The sequence below is a fragment of the Acipenser ruthenus genome, chromosome 10, assembly GCF_902713425.1.
Source record: "Acipenser ruthenus chromosome 10, fAciRut3.2 maternal haplotype, whole genome shotgun sequence".
Classification (NCBI taxonomy): Eukaryota; Metazoa; Chordata; class Actinopteri; order Acipenseriformes; family Acipenseridae; genus Acipenser; species Acipenser ruthenus.
Window position 1 is genome coordinate 49980965 of NC_081198.1, and position 21651 is coordinate 50002615.

At 38.8% G+C, this 21651-nt stretch overlaps 1 protein-coding gene across 3 annotated transcripts in view; it reads left to right on the top strand.

Moving 5' to 3' along the window:
- Positions 1-13124, top strand: part of LOC117412744 (collagen alpha-3(VI) chain-like) — a 59909-nt gene extending 46785 nt beyond the window's left edge. For all 3 annotated transcript variants that reach the window (XM_034021303.3, XM_059032513.1, XM_034021336.3), the window contains 13 exons: positions 209-271; positions 603-635; positions 938-974; positions 1823-1834; positions 2191-2684; positions 3141-3240; positions 3383-4078; positions 4216-4318; positions 4712-4755; positions 4871-5134; positions 5663-5728; positions 11502-11672; positions 12338-13124. In XM_034021303.3, the coding sequence (XP_033877194.3) occupies positions 209-271; positions 603-635; positions 938-974; positions 1823-1834; positions 2191-2684; positions 3141-3240; positions 3383-4078; positions 4216-4318; positions 4712-4755; positions 4871-5134; positions 5663-5728; positions 11502-11672; positions 12338-12378 (2124 nt within the window). In that variant the 3' untranslated portion in view covers positions 12379-13124. The remainder of the gene's footprint in view (positions 1-208; positions 272-602; positions 636-937; positions 975-1822; positions 1835-2190; positions 2685-3140; positions 3241-3382; positions 4079-4215; positions 4319-4711; positions 4756-4870; positions 5135-5662; positions 5729-11501; positions 11673-12337) is intronic.
- Positions 13125-21651: the final 8527 nt, after the last annotated feature.

Sequence of the window (21651 nt, forward strand, 5' to 3'; positions counted from 1 at the left end):
CGGAACATATATTTGATACAGAAGTTTAAATAAGCACTGACTGATATTAATGCAGGTCTTGTGTCAGCTCTTACTTCACATGGTTCTGATAATAACCGGAAGCTGTGAGGCCCTCAGCAATGCATGGTATGTAATAGCAAACATAAACCTGTACTGCATTGTACATGCATATGGTTTGCTCACAACCAGCTGTCTTGTTGCATTGCAGGGAAATGCAGGGAACCCTGGTGACCCTGGACAAAAAGGAGAGGGTGGATTCCCAGGACCATACGTAAGCATTTAGGTTACGCTGTTTAACTATGTGTCTACCAACTGTGTCATTTGCTGTTTCTAAAAAAAAAAAAAGGTTTTGCAAAAGCACATTGGTAAAAATGTAAAAAGCAAAAACACAGGTAATGTTTTAGATTAAGGATGTGTAACAGGTCGTTCAAAATGCATCTATAAATAAATGAGTTACAAAGCATAACATACTGAAAATAGCAGGCAGTAGCAATACAGAGTCATACAATATGCAATTAAGGCATTCTAATTAACGTTATAATTACTTTTAAATGGCATGAATCGTTCCACTGTAATGTGTCTGTGAATCTCTACGGTTACAGGGCCAGAAAGGACCAAGAGGGCCAGGTGTTGTGGTATGGAATTGATCTTTGTTTTCTGTTACTACTCATCCCATCTTCTGCAGTATTTTAAAAAAAGGACTGAAAACTGCACAGAGATAGAATAAGTGTAGGTGTATGTTGATAAAACAAAAATAAAATATTAATAGTCCATGTCATTTACCTGTTTCTGTAGGATGTTACACACAAGTGCACAACGTCTTTAGTATACATACAAACACCATTGAAACTGAGTTATCCACTACTGTACATTAAGAATAAGTCACCAGAAAGAGTTACTAATAACTTATTATTTTGTAATTGTCATTCTACTTCAGCAATGTGACCTTGTCAGGAACATTAAAGAAAATTGCCGTAAGTATACTTTAATTATAAATCCATTTCTAACCCATACTTGTAAACAACCACAAGACTACCGTTGTCTTAAAGTTGCTTGATATATCATTCCAGTTGGGTAATAGTTGTGCCCATGAACATTTGGTTCAAACTAGCAAAAACTATGATTTCGGTTTCCAAGTTTATTGGCCTGCCATCACTCTGTGAATATTTTCACAACTGTAATTCATGGCTCCCAGAGAGGTATCAGATTTGTTTATTTTCTTTAACATCATTAGCGAGTATCAAATAAGTATTAAAGTGTAAAGTAATATAAGTAATCACCCAAACAAAAGGAGACTGTTTATAAGAGCAATAATATACCACTTCTGGTCTTTAACAAAGTACAGTTTTAAGCGATCACATTTTTGCTGCAATTTAATAAATATATATATGTTGTAATCCATTCAAAAATGAATATAAATGTTGACTGTGCTGCCAACATTCATTTTTTTCACTTTCAAATGACATATTTTGGAATAATTTAAAGCATATTCAGTTGGCCGCTGCTAGCAATATGGATTTAATTCCTGTACCAGTTAACAATGTCTGTCCCATTCTAGAGCAAGCAAAGGGATTGTCTGGGATTATTGTCTGGTGCTACTGAGTTCCATGCTTTCTTTAAGAGCTCTTCGAGGTTCATGCTGGTTGATATCTCTGCAGTTTAGAAGTGGTCTTATTTTTTGTCATCAATACATGCATTCTCTAGTACATGTTTTAGTATTATTGAAGCAATTTACTGTGGATCCCGTACAACTGTATTGGTCTTTTAACGTTGCCTTTCAAATGACTAAAACTGTTCTTTCCCCTTGTTTTCCTCTTCACAGCTTGCTGCTATGGTAAGTTGTTCCAAATTATGTTTGAATATTTCAGATATATTGTGCATTGAGCAGTAAACCCATGTATGTGTGCTGCCCTTTTGCCTTTCGACTGAGAAACTAGCTGAACAAGCCAAACTGTACTAAAACATTCAGTCTTATGGGTTCCTCCTATGAACCTTGCAACATTTTAGGAAAGGACTCACCATTTTATTTTAACAGGCCACACTACAATAAATATCCTAACTGTGAATCACACCTATAGCCGATTGCCTCCCAGCTAATTATACAGCATTCTGCAGAAAACTTGTTAGTGGTAATGTTTTATATTATTTTCTTTAAAGTGTATTTTGTTAAAAATGTGTGTGTATTTTCAGGTGCACAGGAGTGCCCTTTGTACCCAACCGAGCTGGCATTCGCCATCGATAATTCCCAAGGTGTTACTAGGGAGGTGTTCAACCGTATGAAGCGCAGCATTCTGAACATCGTGCGCAATCTCACCATCGCCGAGAGCAACTGCCCGCGGGGGGCGCGGGTCGCCATAGTGACCTACAACAACGAGGTGATGACGGAGATTCGCTTCTCTGACAATCACAAGAAGAAGACCCTGATCCAGCAGATCGAGGGCCTGCAGCACCTGCAGACCAGCAAGGAGCGCAGCCTGGAGAGCGCCATGAACTTTGTGGCCAGGAACACCTTCAAGAGGGTACGCAGTGGCTTCCTCATGAGGAAAGTGGCCATCTTCTTCAGCAACGGGCCCACCAAGAGCTCTCCCACGCTCAGCGCTGCCACCATGAAGCTCTACGAAGCAGGGATCTCCTCTGTCTTCCTCACCAACCGGGATGATGGGGTGCTGAACCGAGCTGTGCAGGTGGGTGGAGCTCCCCATTCATTCCCCAAACAGCACCGTGCGCTGGATTCTCACAGCTGTTTTCACTGAAACATCATTAGCAGGATTGTTCAGATATTAAAGATGCACCAATACCAGATATTTCATTTAGGGGCCTGTGAGGAGCCCGATTCTTTTTCATTTTTTTTGTATTCCCATTCAGACAAAAATAACGCAAATAAAGAAAAAAATGTCCCTGTACTGTACATTTAAACCACATGTTAAAAAATCTTTAAACATATATATATTTTTCCTTCCATGGGTAAATTATGTCAAATTCCTGCCAAAAGGATACTGAAGTTGCCAACGGCAAAAATATGAATATGTTTATTGGCCTAAATCACAGTTTCTGATTGAATGTCATGCTAAACTACTTACTGGAAGTGTGCCCACGCTTCTTAAATGCTTTTAATGCTGTTATTCATTTCTGTCTCACAGATCAACGGCACTGGACTGGCACAAGTTCTTGTGCTTCCTTCTGGACCAGCACAATTCAACCAAACCATCAAAAAAGTTATTAACTGTCATGTCTGTTTAGGTAAGTCTTTTCTCTTTGCTTACATAACATTATCTGTTTCTGAAATACTGACAGTTATGTGATACTTGAATGGGGTTCGTTCCAAACATTAATATATGTTTTTGGCAAAGCCTTGCGATTTAAAAACAAAATACCCTTCCAGATTTCTGCAGCCCTGATTCCACCTGTGACTTCATACTCCCTCAAACCACGAGAGATAGAAGGTCCCCCACAACAGACGTCGACATCGATATCGCCTTCCTTATGGACAGCTCCGAGAGCACCAGTCCGAGACAGTTTGTGGAGATGAAACGGTATGTCTCCCACATCGTAGAACAGCTGGAAATTGCATCGGACCCCAAAACATCTGAGCACCACGCCCGAGTATCTGTTGTCCAGCATGCCCCCTACGAATATAAACAGAACAGAATCCTGCCGCCAGCCAAGGTGGACATCGGACTGACGGATTACGGATCAAAAGAGGACATCAGGAACTTCCTTCAGAACAAAATGCCCCAGCTGGAAGGGGTGCGGGCCCTGGGCAGTGCCATAAAGTACACCATCGAGCATGTCTTCGAGGCGGTGCCACATCCCCGCAACCTGAAGGTGATTGTGCTGATGGTGACGGGAGAAGTGATGGAGGATGAGGCTGAGAGACTGCAGAAGATCGTGGTCGATGCCAAGTGCAAAGGCTTCTTCATTGTGGTGCTGGGCATCGGCAGCAAAGTGAGCATCCAGGACCTCTCAGTCTTGGCCAGTGAACCCACCGATGTCTTCTTTAAGAGAGTCGAGAGGTCATCTCACTTTTACGAAGAGCGTATGCAGCGATTTGGCCGTCTGCTCCCTAAACTTGTTAGTGGTAAGTATGACAGTCCATAGAGTGAGTCCAGAGCCCTTTGAACATATGCTTTAAATATATAGGATCTTGGAATAGATTGTGGTCCCATTAAGTCTCCTAAAATTTTTATTTTTTGCATTCATTGTTTCTTTATACAGCTGAAAACGCCTTCTACCTGCCTCCAGAGATCAGCAAGAACTGTGACTGGTTCCAAAGTGACCAGCCCTGGATGGGACCTTTCAGACACTCACAGAAGCATGCGTAAGTGTAACCATGCAACTCATTTACAGACGCTAAACAGGGGAAACTACCATAACAGCATGTGTCCTGTGACAGCCTTCTACTATTCTGATGACAAAGAATGATCCAGGTAAATAAGCAAGACAGTGATAATTAAAAAAAAAAAAAAAAAAAAAAAAAACTTTTATTTGATGTCAAAGCATTTTTAGTCTGACATAGGGGCATTTTTTTTTTTATCATTTTAAGGAATTTAAAATATTTTAGGAGCTGCAAAATCATATCATTTTCTCAATTTTTTTTTTTTTTTTAATTCAGCCTTTTTCCTGGCAGGTTATGTTAACAGGTTAATTCATCAAAGTCAAAATATTACTGATTTTTTTTTTTGGTTGTTTTATTTGTTTTGTTTTTTTGTAGAAAGGGCAAGGAAAACCAATCAGTTCCAGTGAATAAACACAAAGGTATGTCAGTATTCAAAATAAATTAGAATAACCTGCCACCACCCATTACCTTAAAGTGCAGTATGTCAATAGATTTATATTTATCGTAACATGTACTGCTTTTTGCTTCATCTAGAAGTGGAGGCTGGCGAAATACAAGCTGTTAACATCAGTTCAACCAGCCTGGTCTTGCACTGGGTCAGCCCAGATAGTAAGCAGGATTACCATTATGAAGTAATCGTAAAGAAACTGGGAGACCACTCCCCCGTGCTGAGAAAGAATGTGACGGGCAGCGAGCTGTTCATCGAAGGACTGGACAGCAGCCAGCGGTATCACGTAGTCATCACTGGATACCTCAGGACCCACGTCAAAGTCACATACAAGGGGATCATCACCACCAGTGAGTTTCATTGCTTTCTATCTGGAAATGCTGGGGTGCCATCCCTAGAATTGCATGGGTAACTTTCATCAGGCTTGTTTTACAGGCTGTTTGACAGAGGATAATTTGTGGATGGAATGGGATGTGATTCTGCATGCAGGGGCCGGCGTTTGGTGCTCTAAAATGACTTGGACATTCCAGAATTCTCACAAGCCCTGAAGCCGTTTGCACCTCTTTTGAAGTGCGAGGTTCTGCAGCAGCCTTGCTTTAATAATAGATCGTTGATAATCAACCCGGTTAGGAACACCCATTTTTAAAACCATGATAAAAACATTGCAAAGTGTAGGAAAGCATAATAAAAGCGCATCAAGAGCACACAGGCAAGCATGGTCATTTGGAACTATGAGTATGTATGTAAATATAAACTTGGTTAACTGCACATATACCTACCCTGGTAAATCTATATTAGGGAAACCATTGACGACCTCAACCTGTTCACATGAAATGTAAGGTGTCCACTCATTTTACATTGTATTTTGTATCTTTCAGAAAAAGCTGAGAAGAAAGCTGCTGAGGCCACTTTAATTGACGACCCGCTGGAGAAGCCAGAAACAGGTCAGTGCCTACAATGCAGCCTATGAACCACGGGCTGAGGCACAGTTAGAGCTGCTTCTTTTTTTAAATGCATTATAACCAGAGAACATTACGCTGACAGCCAAATACAGACTGATAGTATTAAAGACATGAAACTACTGCAAGACGTATCTGTGGGGCTGTATATTATATATTATGGCTAAATTTAAGGTTACTTGATTCTAATGAGATTGATGTTGAGCAAATATTTTAATTATAAATATTTATCAGTAATGTATATGTTTCTCTACAATGGAAACCATATTGGATATCTAATCTCAGTCAATCAATCAATCTTTATTTTATATAACGCCTTTTATAGTGGACCACCATCACAAAGTGCTTTACAAGATACAGTAACAAAAAAATAAAAAATGCAAAATACATGAAATACAGGGCTAGGATGTAAAAAGAATTCTAAAACATGAGAAAAAAAACACAACAGCTAATAACAAATATCAGGCTTAAAGCAAGAGGCAAGGAAAGTAAGACAGAGCAAGTGAGTCTTGAGAGTTTAAAGCGAGCGACGGTGGGAGCATCACGCACCAAAGCTGGGAGAGAGTTCCAAAGAGTTGGAGCCATACAGCTAAACAAGCATTCCAAGTGTTGTGCACTTTTGCTTGGGGATAACAAGCAGGCCAGATTCGGAGGACCTCAGCTTGCGGGCAGGGACATAGCAGGTCAGCAGGTTGAAGAGGTACCCAGGACCTGTGTAATGAAGGGCATTGTAGGTGAGCAGGAGAGTTTTGAAAATAATCCTGAACTTTACAGGTAGCCAGTGCATCTGGGCAAGACGTGGGGTAATGTGTTCACATTTTTTACATCTGGTAAGGATCCTGGCAGCGGCATTCTGAACTAGCTGCAGTCGGTTTATGGTGCATGCCGGGAGACCACCATAGAGAGAGTTGCAGTAGTTGAGTCAAGAGGAGACAAATGCATGACAAAGTATCTCCGCATCCGGGAGGGAAAGGTAGGGACGGACTTTGGAGATGTTTCGAAGATGGTAAAAGGAAGGTTTGACCACGGAGACCATGTGGGCATCAAAGGAGAGGTTGCTGTCAAGAAGTACACCAAGGCTTCGTACTGTGGGGGAAGGCAGCAGCAGACAGTTTCTGAGGTTCAGGGAAGCTATATTGAGATTCTTAAGTTGAGTTTTAGATCCTACTAGAAGGAGTTCAGATTTGCAAGTGTTGAGCTGAAGAAAATTGGCAGACATCCAGGCCTTGATGTCTTGAATGCAAGCCGAGGGCCAGACCATGGCAGAGGGTCTTCCAGTGTTGAGTTTTAAGTAGAGCTGGGTGTCATCAGCATACGAGCGAAATATGAGGCTGTGTTAGTGGATGAGGTGACCCAAGGGAAACATATGGATGTTGAAGAGAAGAGGCCCAAGAACAGACCCTTGAGGGACACCACAAGTGACTGGGTTTGCAACACCACTGCATCCAGCATAGAAAACAGACAGCATGCATCCGAATAGGTAAGAGAACAACCAGGAGAGACAGGTTCCAGAAATCCCAGCATACTTGTAAAGGTGGTCAAGAAGAATGCCATGATCTATGGTGTGAAAAGCAGCTGTTAGGTCAAGGAGGACAAGCACAGGGGGAGCAGCAGCATCAGCATTAAGGCTGGTTCACACTGGGCAAACGATTAACACTATCACTGCGAACAGTACGCAGGTGGTAGTTCACAATGAGTGATCATCTCGCTGCATAGTTCATTCTGATTGGTCAAAAAAAAAACGTTTGCACCTCTTTTGAAGTGCGAGGTTCTGCAACAGCCCTGTTTAAATAATAGATCATAATCAACCCGGTTAGGAACACCCATTTTTAAAACCATGATAAAAACATTGCAAAGTGTAGGAAAGCATAATCATTTGCCCAGTGTGAACCAGCCTTTAAGCAGGAGATCATTTACAATCCGGAGCAGAGCAGTTTCAGTACAGTAATGCGGCCGGAAGCCAGACTGCAGAGATTCCAGGAGATTGTTATCCATGAGATATTTCATCAGCTGACTGGCTACAGCCCTTTCGAGAGTTTTGGAGAGAAAAGGACATTGGAGATGGGATATATACTATATGGTATATATACTATATATTGTATGACCATGACCCCACCCCCACACACAGGGAAAGAAAATGTATTTGTGAAATCTTGAACATATTAAGGCTTATGTCCCTGTGAAATAGTTAAGATCCTCCTTATTTCTCTCAAAAAGAAATGCGGGACTGATTAAGCTGTTTTAGCAGTGTAGTTTTGTTTTTGCTAATACCCCACTTTCTGAAAATTCTGGACTGTACACTAGACTGTGATTGGCAATTACCGCAGCTAAAAAAAACACCACATTTTAACCCTTTCTCTTCTGTCCTCCCAGTGGGACCTGGCAGACTTAATAGTAATTGGTTGCTATAAACTGTATAGAGTAACATACTTAAGTGTAGTATATAGATACAGTTATATGCGGGCTTCTTGTTTAGCACTTACCGGGAAAGGAGACATAACTACGGTTTTAAAATCAATTGTACCTCTTAAAAGCACTGGCAGCAGTATCACAAATTGGTTGCCTGTCTTTCAAAGCTAAAGGTTGTAGGGATGCAGACTTATTTTATTATTAAATATAATTGGTAACACTTTACATTAAGTGTCTCTAATTAATGTGCATTTACATAATAGTTACTTTGTAAATACATGCGAACTCACACAGAATTAGTGTTATTATGCATAGTTACAATGTACTTAGTGTGTAAAGCTTTTTGCACGATATAACCCTAACCCTTTTCTGATACAATTGTGTACATACATGTAGCATGCAAAAAGATTTACACATGAAGTACATTGTAACTGTGCAAAGAGTATCAGGCTAAATGGTTCTTTGACAACAAAACCGGGATCTGCACCCAGTTCTGGTATGGTGGGTGCAGAGGGAATGCCAATAAATTTGAGTCTGAAACCCAGTGCATTACCCAGTGCTTAAAACCATGTAAGTACTAAAAAGTGGCTGTACAACGTCATTGCAACAATATTTTAACCAAATGTACAAGCATGCTGTAGTTTTCAAGTTTTACAGAATTATGCCTGCTTTACAAAACAATAAACATTTTCTTCTATAGCCTCAGAGAGCAGAATGCAACAGCCTCAGCTAGAATAAAAATCATTCCCAGGTAAATACAAGCAGCTGGCTTGAGCAAGATAAACTAAAGGGAGGGGACATATCTTTCTTTCTTATTGCTTTGGAAACATATCAAACTCCTACATGGTTAATGCAACAGCTGCCTACACAATGCTCCCACTATAGTTAAAGTTGCTAGGCGATTCCATGTTTGTTGCGTTGTGAAGTTAATTGGCATGAGTTTTACAGTTTGTAGACTTTAATTGTTTTCATTGAAGGGTTTGGTGTCTCCTTTGAAAGTCTGGCTAAAGCCAAACCCAAGTAGGACAGAGGGACTGGAACCAGATCATTTTCCAAATACACAAACCTGAACTTTAAATTACATGGTTTTGAACACTCATCAATATAGTCACTGATCACCAAAGGTTATTGTTGCCAGACCAAAATCTGGCATTACTGCATTGCTAGCTTTGAAGATGAGAGACATCCTGCTGTGAAAGCTGCTTCTAAAAGACCACCATATCTGGTACCAATCAAGAAAGAATTAAACCCCCCCCCCACACACACACACAATTAATTCCACTCTTCCATTCATACTTTAAACAGAACTGAGATGTATGAAACCCTATTGAGTCATTCTTATTTTTAGAAGCCGTACAATGGGAAGCCAGTTTGAAGCCAGTTTTGCGAATGAAAACGAAGTTGTTAAATCTTCCACATGTCTTTTCCAAGTCATCATCATGCATGGCATAGTGCGCCATATGTGAAACAGTTGTTTGGTAATTTTGTTTTGATTGGTAACAGGTTAAGTTAAACAGTTTAAAGTGGAAAATAAGTAATCTGGTGAGCATATTCTCAGTGTTTCCACATTTTAAAGGAATCAGTGAGTTACTATTTAAAATGTGGATCTTATTTTTTGCATGTAAATCTTATTCTGGAATCTTATTCTGCATGTAAAACTTTCAGTTATGAAGTCATTAGTTCCAATCAGAACATGGAGCATGACGGAGTCTGGCCTGCAGGTATGGTTTGAATAGTGTGTTTGAACTATTTGAGCACATTTAAGGAAGTTTAACAAACCTAGAGAATAATGTTACTTTCATAATAAATAATGTAAAAATATAATGTAAATGAGACAATTCAATATCTATTATCTCTGTCTCTCCCTGTGAAAGAAATAATAAAAACAATTGCTCATTGAATTTACAGCAGCTCGTGGGAGAGTTCCAGCCATTTCCCAAAAGGTTTTCTTCAAACATGGCTGAGAATTCAGAGCACAGAGTAATGTGTTACAGTGCAGGTCCGGTTCCAATTCAAACCAAGAATGATACATTTCAAAGAAAAGTGGGCTAAGGACATTCAATTATATCCCTGCCAAAATAAACCAAGTCTGGCCAAGACAAAAAATATGTTTTTATTTGTGCTTGGGATAAAGCATAGTGCTCTGGACAGTGCACAGCATTTATCCAATGTAGATTTAAGTTTCTGTAAAACTTTCCCTGTAATAATATATGATCAGATTGCGGTGTTATAGGCAGTTTAGGTAAACTAATACTCTGATAGACTTAATGTTAGAGATTATCACTATTAATAGAACAGCATATCTACGTTCACATTCGCCACAGCCTGGAGAGGTATCAGTGTTATACTAACCTGGTTACTACAACACGTCTGGTTGCTCTCAGAAAATCCATGCTGTAAAGCATAAGGTAGGAACCACACTGAAGTATAACTGAACCAGATTAGAGAGGAAACCTTGCTGGCCTCATGTTAACTTTGACTTGCATTTGAAAATAAACCGTGATTGCATGGAAATGCTTTGTGGAATTTGTTTTGTTAAAAAAATAAATAAACTGGACAAAAAAAGAGTGTTAAGCTGGGTAAAACAATCTGTGTGGTTACAGTGCCTGTAAAAGTTATGAACTCGATCATTTCAAGTGTGTTAACGTATCTTATTCTACATATTTTTTTTTTCCCCTTATTTCACAATTTGGCTCCGGCACCATTACATATATGGAAAATATTGCAATAAAGTAATGTGAAGCAGTATTAATTTATAACTGGCCCTTGAAAAGTGTGCCACTGAGATTAACAATCGTGGAACATTTTACACTGTGCTGATTCACTTTATTGAAAGGTGGCTCAAATAACATTTCAGCTACAAAATTGATAATTTATTTGGGTTTTAAAATGTAATTTTTTCTAATTCACCTATTTACTTCCTCTGCAAAAAGAATGAATTAGGAAAAGATAAATGCATATTGGGGGTGAACCATACTGTATCTTGAATACAATAATATTATTGCAATAATATTGATGCTGTTTGTTTTTTTGTTTTTGTTTTTTCTTGTAATGTTTTTTTTTTTCTTAATTAGAAACTCTCAGCATTGAAAATTATGTAATTGTGGGCTTAAATGTATTGATATCCCCTTCGGTCACAACTTTTTAAAATAGATGCATAGATAGGAAACTTAGCATGGTACAATTGTACACACAGTGACTGAAGGGGATAGACAATGCATTTGCTTGCAATGACACATAAAGACAGCTATAGCTGCAGTGAGAGTGAGTGGGATGAGCAGAGTGGGATATTACTCCAGAAAGCTTCTCTATGTGTATAGTAATATGTTTACACTGTGTTATTTTATAGTGGGGTATGTTTGCCAGCTGCAGAAGGAGGAAGGCTCATGTACGAAATTCGTCCTGAAGTGGTACTTTGATGCCCAGACATCGAGCTGCACGCGGTTCTGGTATGGAGGATGCGGAGGAAATGAAAACAGGTTCGAAACCCAGGCAGAGTGTGAGGAGGCCTGTGCTTCCGGTAAGACATCCCTGCATTGTTCAAAGATAAAAGAGAGAAAACATGTGGTTTTAATTAGAAAAACTAAGATAAAAAAAAACTAGATTGAAAAAATAGAACAATGAAAATAGTCTAGAACAGAAGCATTGGAATTTTAAAAAGGGCAAAAAGAAAAAGCAGTTTGGATTGTAAAATAACAACACTAAGATAAAAAAAAAGCTATTTTGTAAAAATGCGTACAATATTGTGCCCAAACTTTAGAAATATAGGGCTTTACTCACACAACTTTAGGAATGTTTTGTTAAAGCTTATTTTGATTAATTAAAATCGGTTCATAAAACCCCTTTTTAGAGAGGGTTCAGTCTCATTTTAAAAAGCACCTAAGAGCACGTTTTTAAAATGCTAGCCAGCTCAGAAGTTCGAATACCGTCGGCACCGCTTTATCTGGACGCCTCGGGGGAAGCAAAGATATCCTGAATAAGCAGGCTGTATCCAATTTAAGCAGCAATTCCTGTATTGCCAAGTTGTCACCATTAAAATGTCAGTACAGAGTTCCAGAGTGTCTGCAACTGGCGGTTAGGGAGTGTGTGTGGAAGAGGGAAGTTCTTTTACAGGTTGGGACTGAGTGTGAAAAAACGGTGGCAGGGCGGGCCATTGCTATAGTAACAGGGTCCTCTTTTTTTCAGTGACGGTTAATCCTGGAGTCATGGCAGCGATTGGAACCTAAGTGAAAAGTAATGAAAACCAACATTTACCTCTGAAGAGAACCCGGAGATAACCACAGCCAACTAGAAGCTAAGGGAATGCTGAACCTTGCACTGTACCTGCAGATGCTTTTGATACGAAGACTCTTGAAGTAGTTTTTTTCTTTTTCTTTTTAAGAAAAAACATTGCTGCATGATTTGGCGTACTGGTGCTAATGTGTTTGATGATCAGGTGCTGAATTTGTCTGGAATGCAATTTACACATTTACACTTCTCTTACGTCTTTTTATTTTCCAATCATGGACGACGTTTTTATGCTTTGAAATCTTTTTTTATGAATATCTTGGTCAAACGGGAATCAAAAAAGCAAAGTTTATTCAATAGGGCAAAGATTCTCTTTCTCATTGCACACATACACAGTCCAATTATTTTTAATGCATAGGATGGTATATATTTGACACATTTTGGGCCAGTACTGGCCCAAAGACATCACAATTAAGATTTTCTTTCTAGCTGTTCATTATATCATACTGTGTTAGTGTTTACAATATTCTGTGTTAACTGAAAAGATAAGTATATGATGACGATAATGACAATCACCCTCAGCTCAGTATTGAGAAATACAAAAATATATATAGATAATGCACTTCCAGGAAACAAAACCTCAAACACAAAAGTTCCAGCTCTTAAATATGGAATGTAATTGTCAACATTGTGTACGGTTTTGATCATTTTTGACAGAAAATAAAAAGTAGACTTTCTTATAAAATTCTGAGTGCTGATGTAATTGTTTTATATATATATATATATATATATATATATATATATATATATATATATATATATATATATATATATATGTATATATATATATATATATATATATATATATATATATATATATATATACTGTATTCCTTACGTTAACTATTTGATAAGCTGCTAATTCACAGAAGCTGCTACTGTATATTGACCTCACAAACTTAAATACCCCAAGCCTGCATTGTTATTGATATACCTATATAGTTCAGTCAGGAAACTCATGTGTTATTTATTAAAGCTTAGACTAGACGACACGACTACATTATATATATATTTTTACACTACATTCATTTGACCTTTGGCCTCACCTTTCAAGGTACCCCTGCCCATAAATTAGCTTGCAGGGTAGCTGCCCTTCCTATTAGACAAAGCCAAAAAGCAGATGGAGGCTGGGGAGGAAGAGGCAAACTCTGGTGCACAGAGGAGACATAATGGATTGAGCTAAGATATACATCCTTTCCTTACCGATCATGGGACGTATTGTTTGTCGAAGGATGAATAAGATACTAGCTATTCGAGTGACGATTTCATCTATTTAATTGATCTTGATCGTTGCATGTCATACGTCTGTGGTGACATAAATAAGAACAAGGATTCAAAGAGAATTCAGGTACTGGACATCTGGACTTGAAGTCAGCTCCAACCACTAAAACGCAGGCTTCCTTTTATATGATGGAATGAATATAAAATTAAAACCTTTTTTATTAACTGTAGCTGGAAATTATTTAAAATTAGGGCTTCTGATTTTTCGGTTTTAACTGAAGAAAACCCGATAAAATACCCCCAATACAAAAAAAAAAATGAATAGGTGGATAGCCAATAAACACCTTTAAAAAAATAAAACCTACTACAAAAATAATAATAAATACATTTCCCAGTGCTACTGGGCAATGTCCCGCCTTCCTGACTGTATCTATCATTGATTCATTCTGAATACTTTAAACCCGCCCCAACTACTGAGTGACAGCACATTCCTACATTTCTATTGGAGACTCCGCTTGCGAGATTTAAAACAAGATTACAATCAGGATGGAGGCTTGTTAGCGGGATTTAAAGCTCTATTACAGTTAAGATACAGAGAATTTAAAACAGACTTGTGGCGAAATGTACAAAAATGCCTACAGACAAAAACCCCAGAAGAATGTTCCTGAGACCAGAGGGATTTCGTTGTGGAAGACAGCAAAGGAAAGAAGTTACAACTTAAGTGTGCAAGTACTGTCCAGTTACTATACATATTTTGACAAAAAAAACGCTCAAGCATTTTGGAACGTAACCGAAAACATTAATTTCATACAGTATATCAAAAACAAAAGCCCCCCCCCCAAAAAAACAATTGACATAAAACTTGAAAATAACTAAAAATAATCACCGAAAAATACAATTAATAAAACATGAAAAACAGAAGCCCTATTTATAATGCACCAGCAATTTATAATCCTAGCAATAATGTGCTACTAAAAAAAAAAAAGATTGTTCATTCTTGGATGTGAACTGTGTTGAAGAAGAGATAAATGTTTTTTTTTTAGATGTCTGATTCATCCAGTAGAGAAAGCTTCAAGTCCTTTTAAGGAAGTGTTATTTTTATCCTGGAAAATGTCAGCAATGACTGTTCCAGGAGCAAGAACACATGGAACCCATCTCAGTTCAGCTGCGTGAAAGAGCTGCTGGCGTGGCAGGAGCAGGAAGGGGGAGAGCGAAAAGCTTTGCATAAAAAGATAGTACAGCTAGACGAGGCAGACGAGAAAACCCCCTTGATAACAGTTTTTTATTTTATTTTTTTTAACTATTGCATAAGTGTTTATGATTTCCAACAGCAGCCTGCAGTAATCAATAGGAACCGATTTTATAGAAGAGCCTTGCCCCACTGGCTCAGAGTGGCCCCCACTGCCCCTGCACAGCTGTTGCTTTATTTATCAGTGCCTGTTCAAACTCTATTATCAGGTCTAGGGAGATGCTGTAGATAAGGCTGGGTTTTATCCAACATGTGACCTTTACCCATGAGAAACTCCATCAGGACTACCAGTAGCCCAGTTTCCGCTGATTTATGAGCTGAGGGGGAGTGTCAGCCCCATTCTGTCAAAGACAGTGCTGGCCGATCCAATGCAGATGTTAATTCGCTATCTCCTGTTTAACAGAATCACTTAGACCTCCAACTCAATGGAAAATAGCAAGGAAAAAACAAAGCCAGCTCATAAAAAATGTTGGGATCTGGCATCCAAGGGAGCCCAAGACTCGACTTGTGTTACATTAGCTACCATGGCAACGAGACCAAAACATAAGAAATCATCATTCAGTGTGACCCCTTCCACATGTGTTCAACAAAAATGAATGAGACTTTTAATTTATCATTGAACAATAGCAATTTGTTTGAACAGATTAATAATATTAATCTAAAGACTACATGCTGGTGTTCTCTAAAAGCAGAGGATTTGGGTAGAACAGTATTCATTTGCTTTTCTGTATATGTCTTCTTGTTTTTCCTCCACATGCAGCAGGGCATTCCAAACACAGCAGTGGTCCTTCATCTCACTTACAGTAAGAAATATTGCCTGACCAGCTCCTCCTCATAGCTATCCTTAGTTTAACTGCACTCAGCAGAGATCCTCATTTGAACCTTATCCTAGCAATTGTACACTATACAGTGGCTCTCAAAAGTATTCCCCCCCCCCCCTTGGACTTTTCCACATTTTATTGTGTGACAACATGGAATCAAAATGGATTTAATTAGGAGTTTTTGCCACTGATCAACACAAAAAAGTCCATAATGTCAAAGCGAAAAATAACATCTACAAATTGTTCTAAATTAATTACAAATACAAAACAGAAAATAATTGATATTAAGCGTATCTAATTGCACCATAACTAAACTGTTACTGCACAGTAATTACCAGTACAGGTACTTGCTTCTGATCATCCTTGGGATGTCTTTACATGATCAGGCACTATATAAAGGTAAGATGTCATGATGTACACAACAGTTTTTCTTTTTTGTTTGACTTTGCAAGCTTACATGCTAGTTTAAAATAGTTTCTACAAGCTTGCATCCCTCCTTTTTCTCTGCAAAAGAACTGCACAGTATTTTATAATGGGATAACATTAACCTCCCAATGCTAAGCATCAATGTGTCCCAGACACAGCAGGCATGCTTGTAAAAGCATTAGCTTGGGTTGCAATCACTTCTGCAAGAATGCATTACCTCATGGAGTAAATCAAACCTGCCAGGTATCCCAGCAGATTTATGAGTAGGACTGCTGAGAGACTGAAAACAATCACCCCCACCGATTATAAACCTTCACTTTTGTAGTGTTAGCGGTAAGCCAAAACTGTTGCATTTCAGCCATGACGCTTTATTAAGCCATCATTAAGAAGTTGACATCTACTGGACATGGCCAGGTTACAAAATAAAGTCGATACTTGAATCCAAGAAGCAAGAGACAGCTAGGTGACAGACAGGTGCTCAGTTAAACATAACTGCATTTGCTGGTACCCTTGTAAGATACAAGGAGAAATAAAATCCTCCAGCTGTACTGCCTGGCACAGTCACATGATAAAAAAAGTAGACTAATGCCAAAAGAACAGGCGGTTTTTCTGCCTCCTGCTCAACCTAAGATATGTGCTTCGACTGTCTTTTCTGTTTGATAGTATCGTCTGCTTCGAGATGTACAGTGCAGGGTCTAGACTAGCGCAGAACTTAGTCTGACACCAGGTAGTGTGCATATGCTGGCCCTTTACTGTGGAATGCATCACTGTACCACTTGAACTATGGCTGGTTTCAAACTTGAACTCACATAACGGAAACTTGCTCAACCATTGCACTGCACCGCTCTGCTCTTTTTTCAACTGCAATTACTTGTAAACTTACAACTATTTTCCGTGCTTGTCTGAAGTAATTAAATGAATGAATTTCAGTAGATAATTACACTCAGTAAATATTAATGATATCTTTCAACCAACAAGTCCTTTGTCTTTTGTTAAAAAATGAAATAAACATATTTTAGTTGTCATGGTTATTTATCATTAGCTTTGCCAGCTCTGAGTTAAATTGACATAGACTAGGAGTTGGAACAGGTCCAATCCTGCTACTAAAGATTTGAGAGGCTTGTAGTCAGATTAGCTGTATTTCATCCACAGGGTCCCATCTGAAGGGTAATGTTTTTTTAGCATCCTAACAACTACACCTTTAACTTTGCTATCCTGTATTAACTTTCTTTTTAGGGGTTTCAAAATAAACAACAGCAGAAGAAAAACAATAATACAGGAACTACATCACTCAATCACAGAGGTCCTGAAATACATTATTTTGTAGTCATTTAAATCTTTTGTATATGCTGAAAAACTGCTACTGAATATAACACTGGGAAACCACTGGGGATGAAACCACCGGTCCTGTGATTGTTTAAATTGTGCGTCAGCAGAACATACACAGTAGATCCACATGATCTATAGTGGGACTCACACCCAACAATGAAGAATGAGTTAGTCTGAAATGTGTTCTGTTTTGTAGACGCCAAGGTGTTTGAAACAAGTGTGTAATGGAATACGCTACTACATGTAATTAAGTGTGTCCCATGTGTGATTATGAGCTGTTATTGTTGGGAAGACATTTGTTTAGCCAGGACTCTCCAGTAGAGGTTACAGCAGTGTAATATTTATATGAATGAACACACTTTGTGAAATTTTGCATACTAGCATGGACAGGTCATTTATATAAAAATTTTACTGGGTTCCATTAATATAATTCTTGGGGTGGGAACCAGGGCTGCAAGAAGAAGGGAGTGTTTTGCAACTTAGGAGGCTCTGCATTTAGAGCAGGGGACAGAGAGAGAAAAGGACGGGCCGGACTCCAATCAAGAGTGCCTTCTATGGAGTCGGGTCTGGTCCTATCGGCCCCCGTGCTTCGAGAGTCCTCTGACTTCTCGGAGAGTCATTATAGGCTCGGCCACATGACTGGGTCCCAGTTAGCATCCCTTTTTTTGATGCTCAAAGGACGGAACGGCTCATGCGAAGCCTTGATGTAAGGAAGAAAAGAGAATCTGAAAGAACACAAATAATCGTTAGTTACGGGACTCGAGCACTAAGAGTATGAAGGCCACGTCCCAGGAGGATGAAGGAGGTTGTAAGACAGAGCCTTCTTTCATGAGGCAAGATAAAGCACATGAGCTGTGAAAGAATAGTGTGGCCGGTGGTCCCTTCTGACTGCATGAAGAACCTGTGGAGTTATGGAAACTCTAGGTCGGGGAAGTGAGAATCACTACACCCCCAAAAAAACGGACCACCAGCTCCCTACTGAACCCGCACCTGTGAAGACAAACAAAGGCAGCGTGCCAATGTATAACATAAAAGCAGAAGAGACCAACAATGACAAACAAAATAACTAAAATAGATGGCTAGTGGAACAAGCTATGTGTCGGCCATCTGCTCGGCGGCGAGGAAAAACCCCTTCTATTAGGGGAAAACCATTGGTGGTCCTGGTGTAGAAGGAGCCCCCACTCCGGGCATGCTAGCTATAGACTGATGTGCTGCAGTGATATCAGATGGCAGCAATCGGATGTAGGAGTTGACTGCTGAAGAGGACCAACCCCCCATGGTCTTGATCAGGTGATGGCTGATGCAGGCTCTGGCTGATGAAAAGGCTGCACCAGTCCTAAAGGAGTGTGTGGTGTGGAATTGGAGAGAAAGACCTGCTCTGATGACAAGAGCAGTGAGGTGAGAAGAGAACCAGTGTCTGGTAATGATGCATTTGGAGCAATTATAGGAAGTCTGGAAATAGTTCTTGGTGATTCCTCAGAGAGTCAGACTGCTGGGATGGCTGCATTATTGTAGATGCTTGGAAGATGGCGAGCTTGAATGATGAAATTGTGGGAAACTAATATCCAGTTGAAGAGAGAGCTGCTGGAACTTCATTCGTTGATTGTTCCAGTGTTGCAGCAAGGTTTACTTTAGGTGTAGGTGTACTTTATGTAACAGCCCTCAGACTGCACCTGTTTGTGTATTACACATGCTAGGAATGCAATGCATGAAAAAGTATCTAATAAACCTTATATCATATGTCATGGGGCATTTGTCCCATCCTTGTGGTTATAGAAGAAAAGGAATATGGACCAAGGCATTTCACAGGTGGTGTATATAATGACTTGGTGTAAGTACACATGCATTTACTAAGTAACTACTATATAAATACACAGTAATTCGAGATACTTAATGTAAAGTGTTACCAATCTCTTTTTAAACATACCTGAATCATATGAATTAAGTCATCCATCTTTCACGTGGATTTCATACTCAGCTGTCGTCATCATATACCAGGTAAAGCTGATGTTCTCAAGGTTTGGGGTCTTGGCCACCAATGCTAGGAACATCAGATAAGGAATTAGTAAGACCTGATTTTAGTTTGCTCTTGCTGCAAGTTGTAGCAGGGGCATGCTGATTTGGAGTTATCTACTGGTAAGCAGGTTTTAAAAGGAGCTGAAGCCTGTGTCACTACCACAACTGAAGCTGTATTTGGGGCACAATAAATGTTAATCAATGAAAGAAAGGCATAAACAGACGCCAAGGAATTCTAGTATATTTTAGTGTAAGTTTGAATATGATAGTAGGACAGCTTCAGGTTTCAATACAGAAAGAGAGAAGACCTTGTCCTGTTGTTGCTTCTCATGAGGCTATAGTTTAATCTGAGTTAAAATGGAAATAAATAAATTTAGGTCAGGCATGTGATTTGTACATGAATTGTCTTGGAAATCATATGTATAATCATTTTTAATAACATTTTCAGGGAAAATTGCCAAAAACAACAAATCATTAACTGGTCAGGGCTAAACTGATTTTGTCCAAGGATTTTAGATACCATGTTGTTATGAAATGCTCTCTAGTATTAAAAATAAATTATACAGATTCGTACATGTTGGAAAATAAGGTTGTGAACCAGTAAAACAGACTACAACAGCTCCACTAAATGAGAAACTGACATAACATATTACAATTTGAATAGGATGTCAATGCATTACACATTATTTACGAGCATTCCAACAGAGTATGATATGGAATGACCAAATTAAGAAAAAGTAAAGTATAAATTATTATTATTTATTTCTTGGCAGACGTCCTTATTCAGGGCAACTTACAATTGTTACAAGATATCACATTATTTTTACATACAATTACCCATTTATACAATTGGGTTTTTGCTGAAGCAATCTAGGTAAAGTACCTTGCTCAAGGGTACAGCAGCAGTGTCCCCCACTGGGGATTGAACCCACGACCCTCCGGTCAAGAGTCCAGAACCCTAACCACTACTCCACACTGCTGCCCTATGTGTCATAGTGTTATATACATTCTTTTCATGAACTGGTCCTTGGTGGTACTGTATGTGAATGTGAGAACAATCTATTAATCACATGGCATACTATAATATTGATGTATAAACACAATAACAGCACATTCCTCTCTTCATACTTTTCGGCATTACAAATGTAACCTACTGTATATGCCACCTTTCTCTCAGCAATCTAAACAATGAGAAACTTACCACTTTGACTCGTAGTACCTTTGTAGCTGTCAATCTGTTCACCACTGGGATCCACAATTGCAGTAATAATATAAGTTCCTGGGTACTTTGACAGCAGTTTAAAAAGCACTGGGAGATCAATTTCACCTGAAAAATAACACAAATGCAATACATTATAATGTATGCTATTTAGTAGAGTCACACAGTCATGTATACCTTGTTAATAAAACATACAGTGTGCAGTGATTCAACATCTAAAGGGTTATGTGGTTTATTGCCCCTTGAGCACTGAATATGTTGTTCCTGAGATTTATTTTTTCTAACACAAAAATATATATATATTTTTTTTTCAACATGGAAAAAAGTTATTCATCTGATAAAATACATTAAAAAACACATCAGATACATTCATCAAAAAAAACTATTGCCACAATATATAATAGGAGGCTGTGTGGTCCAGTGGTTAAAGAAAAGGGCTTGTAACCAGGAGGTCCTCAGTTCAAATCCCACCTCAGTCACTGACTCACTGTGTGACCCTGAGCAAGTCACTTAACCTTGTGCTCCGTCTTTCGGGTGAGACGTAGTTGTAAGTGACTCTGCAGCTGATGCATAGTTCACACACCCTAGTCTCTGTAAGTCGCCTTGGATAAAGGCATCTGCTAAATAAACAAATAATAATAATAATAATATGTCCTGCAGAAACAGCTCATTGGAAACAATCAACCAACACTGAACTCACTTCCACAGCATAACAGCTGTGCGTTGTTTTGAAAATGGAATGGTTCTTTTTTATTAATAGTGTACCAAGAGCACATACATGCCCTGTATTGGACTGAAAAGCAATCAAACATCAGACTGTACTGACATATTACATCAACAGCTAAACCATGTTTAAAGTGAGAAAAATACAGGAGAACAGAAATATTGTCAGATAAATATAGGTTCATGGTTTTCAAAATGGCTAATAGTT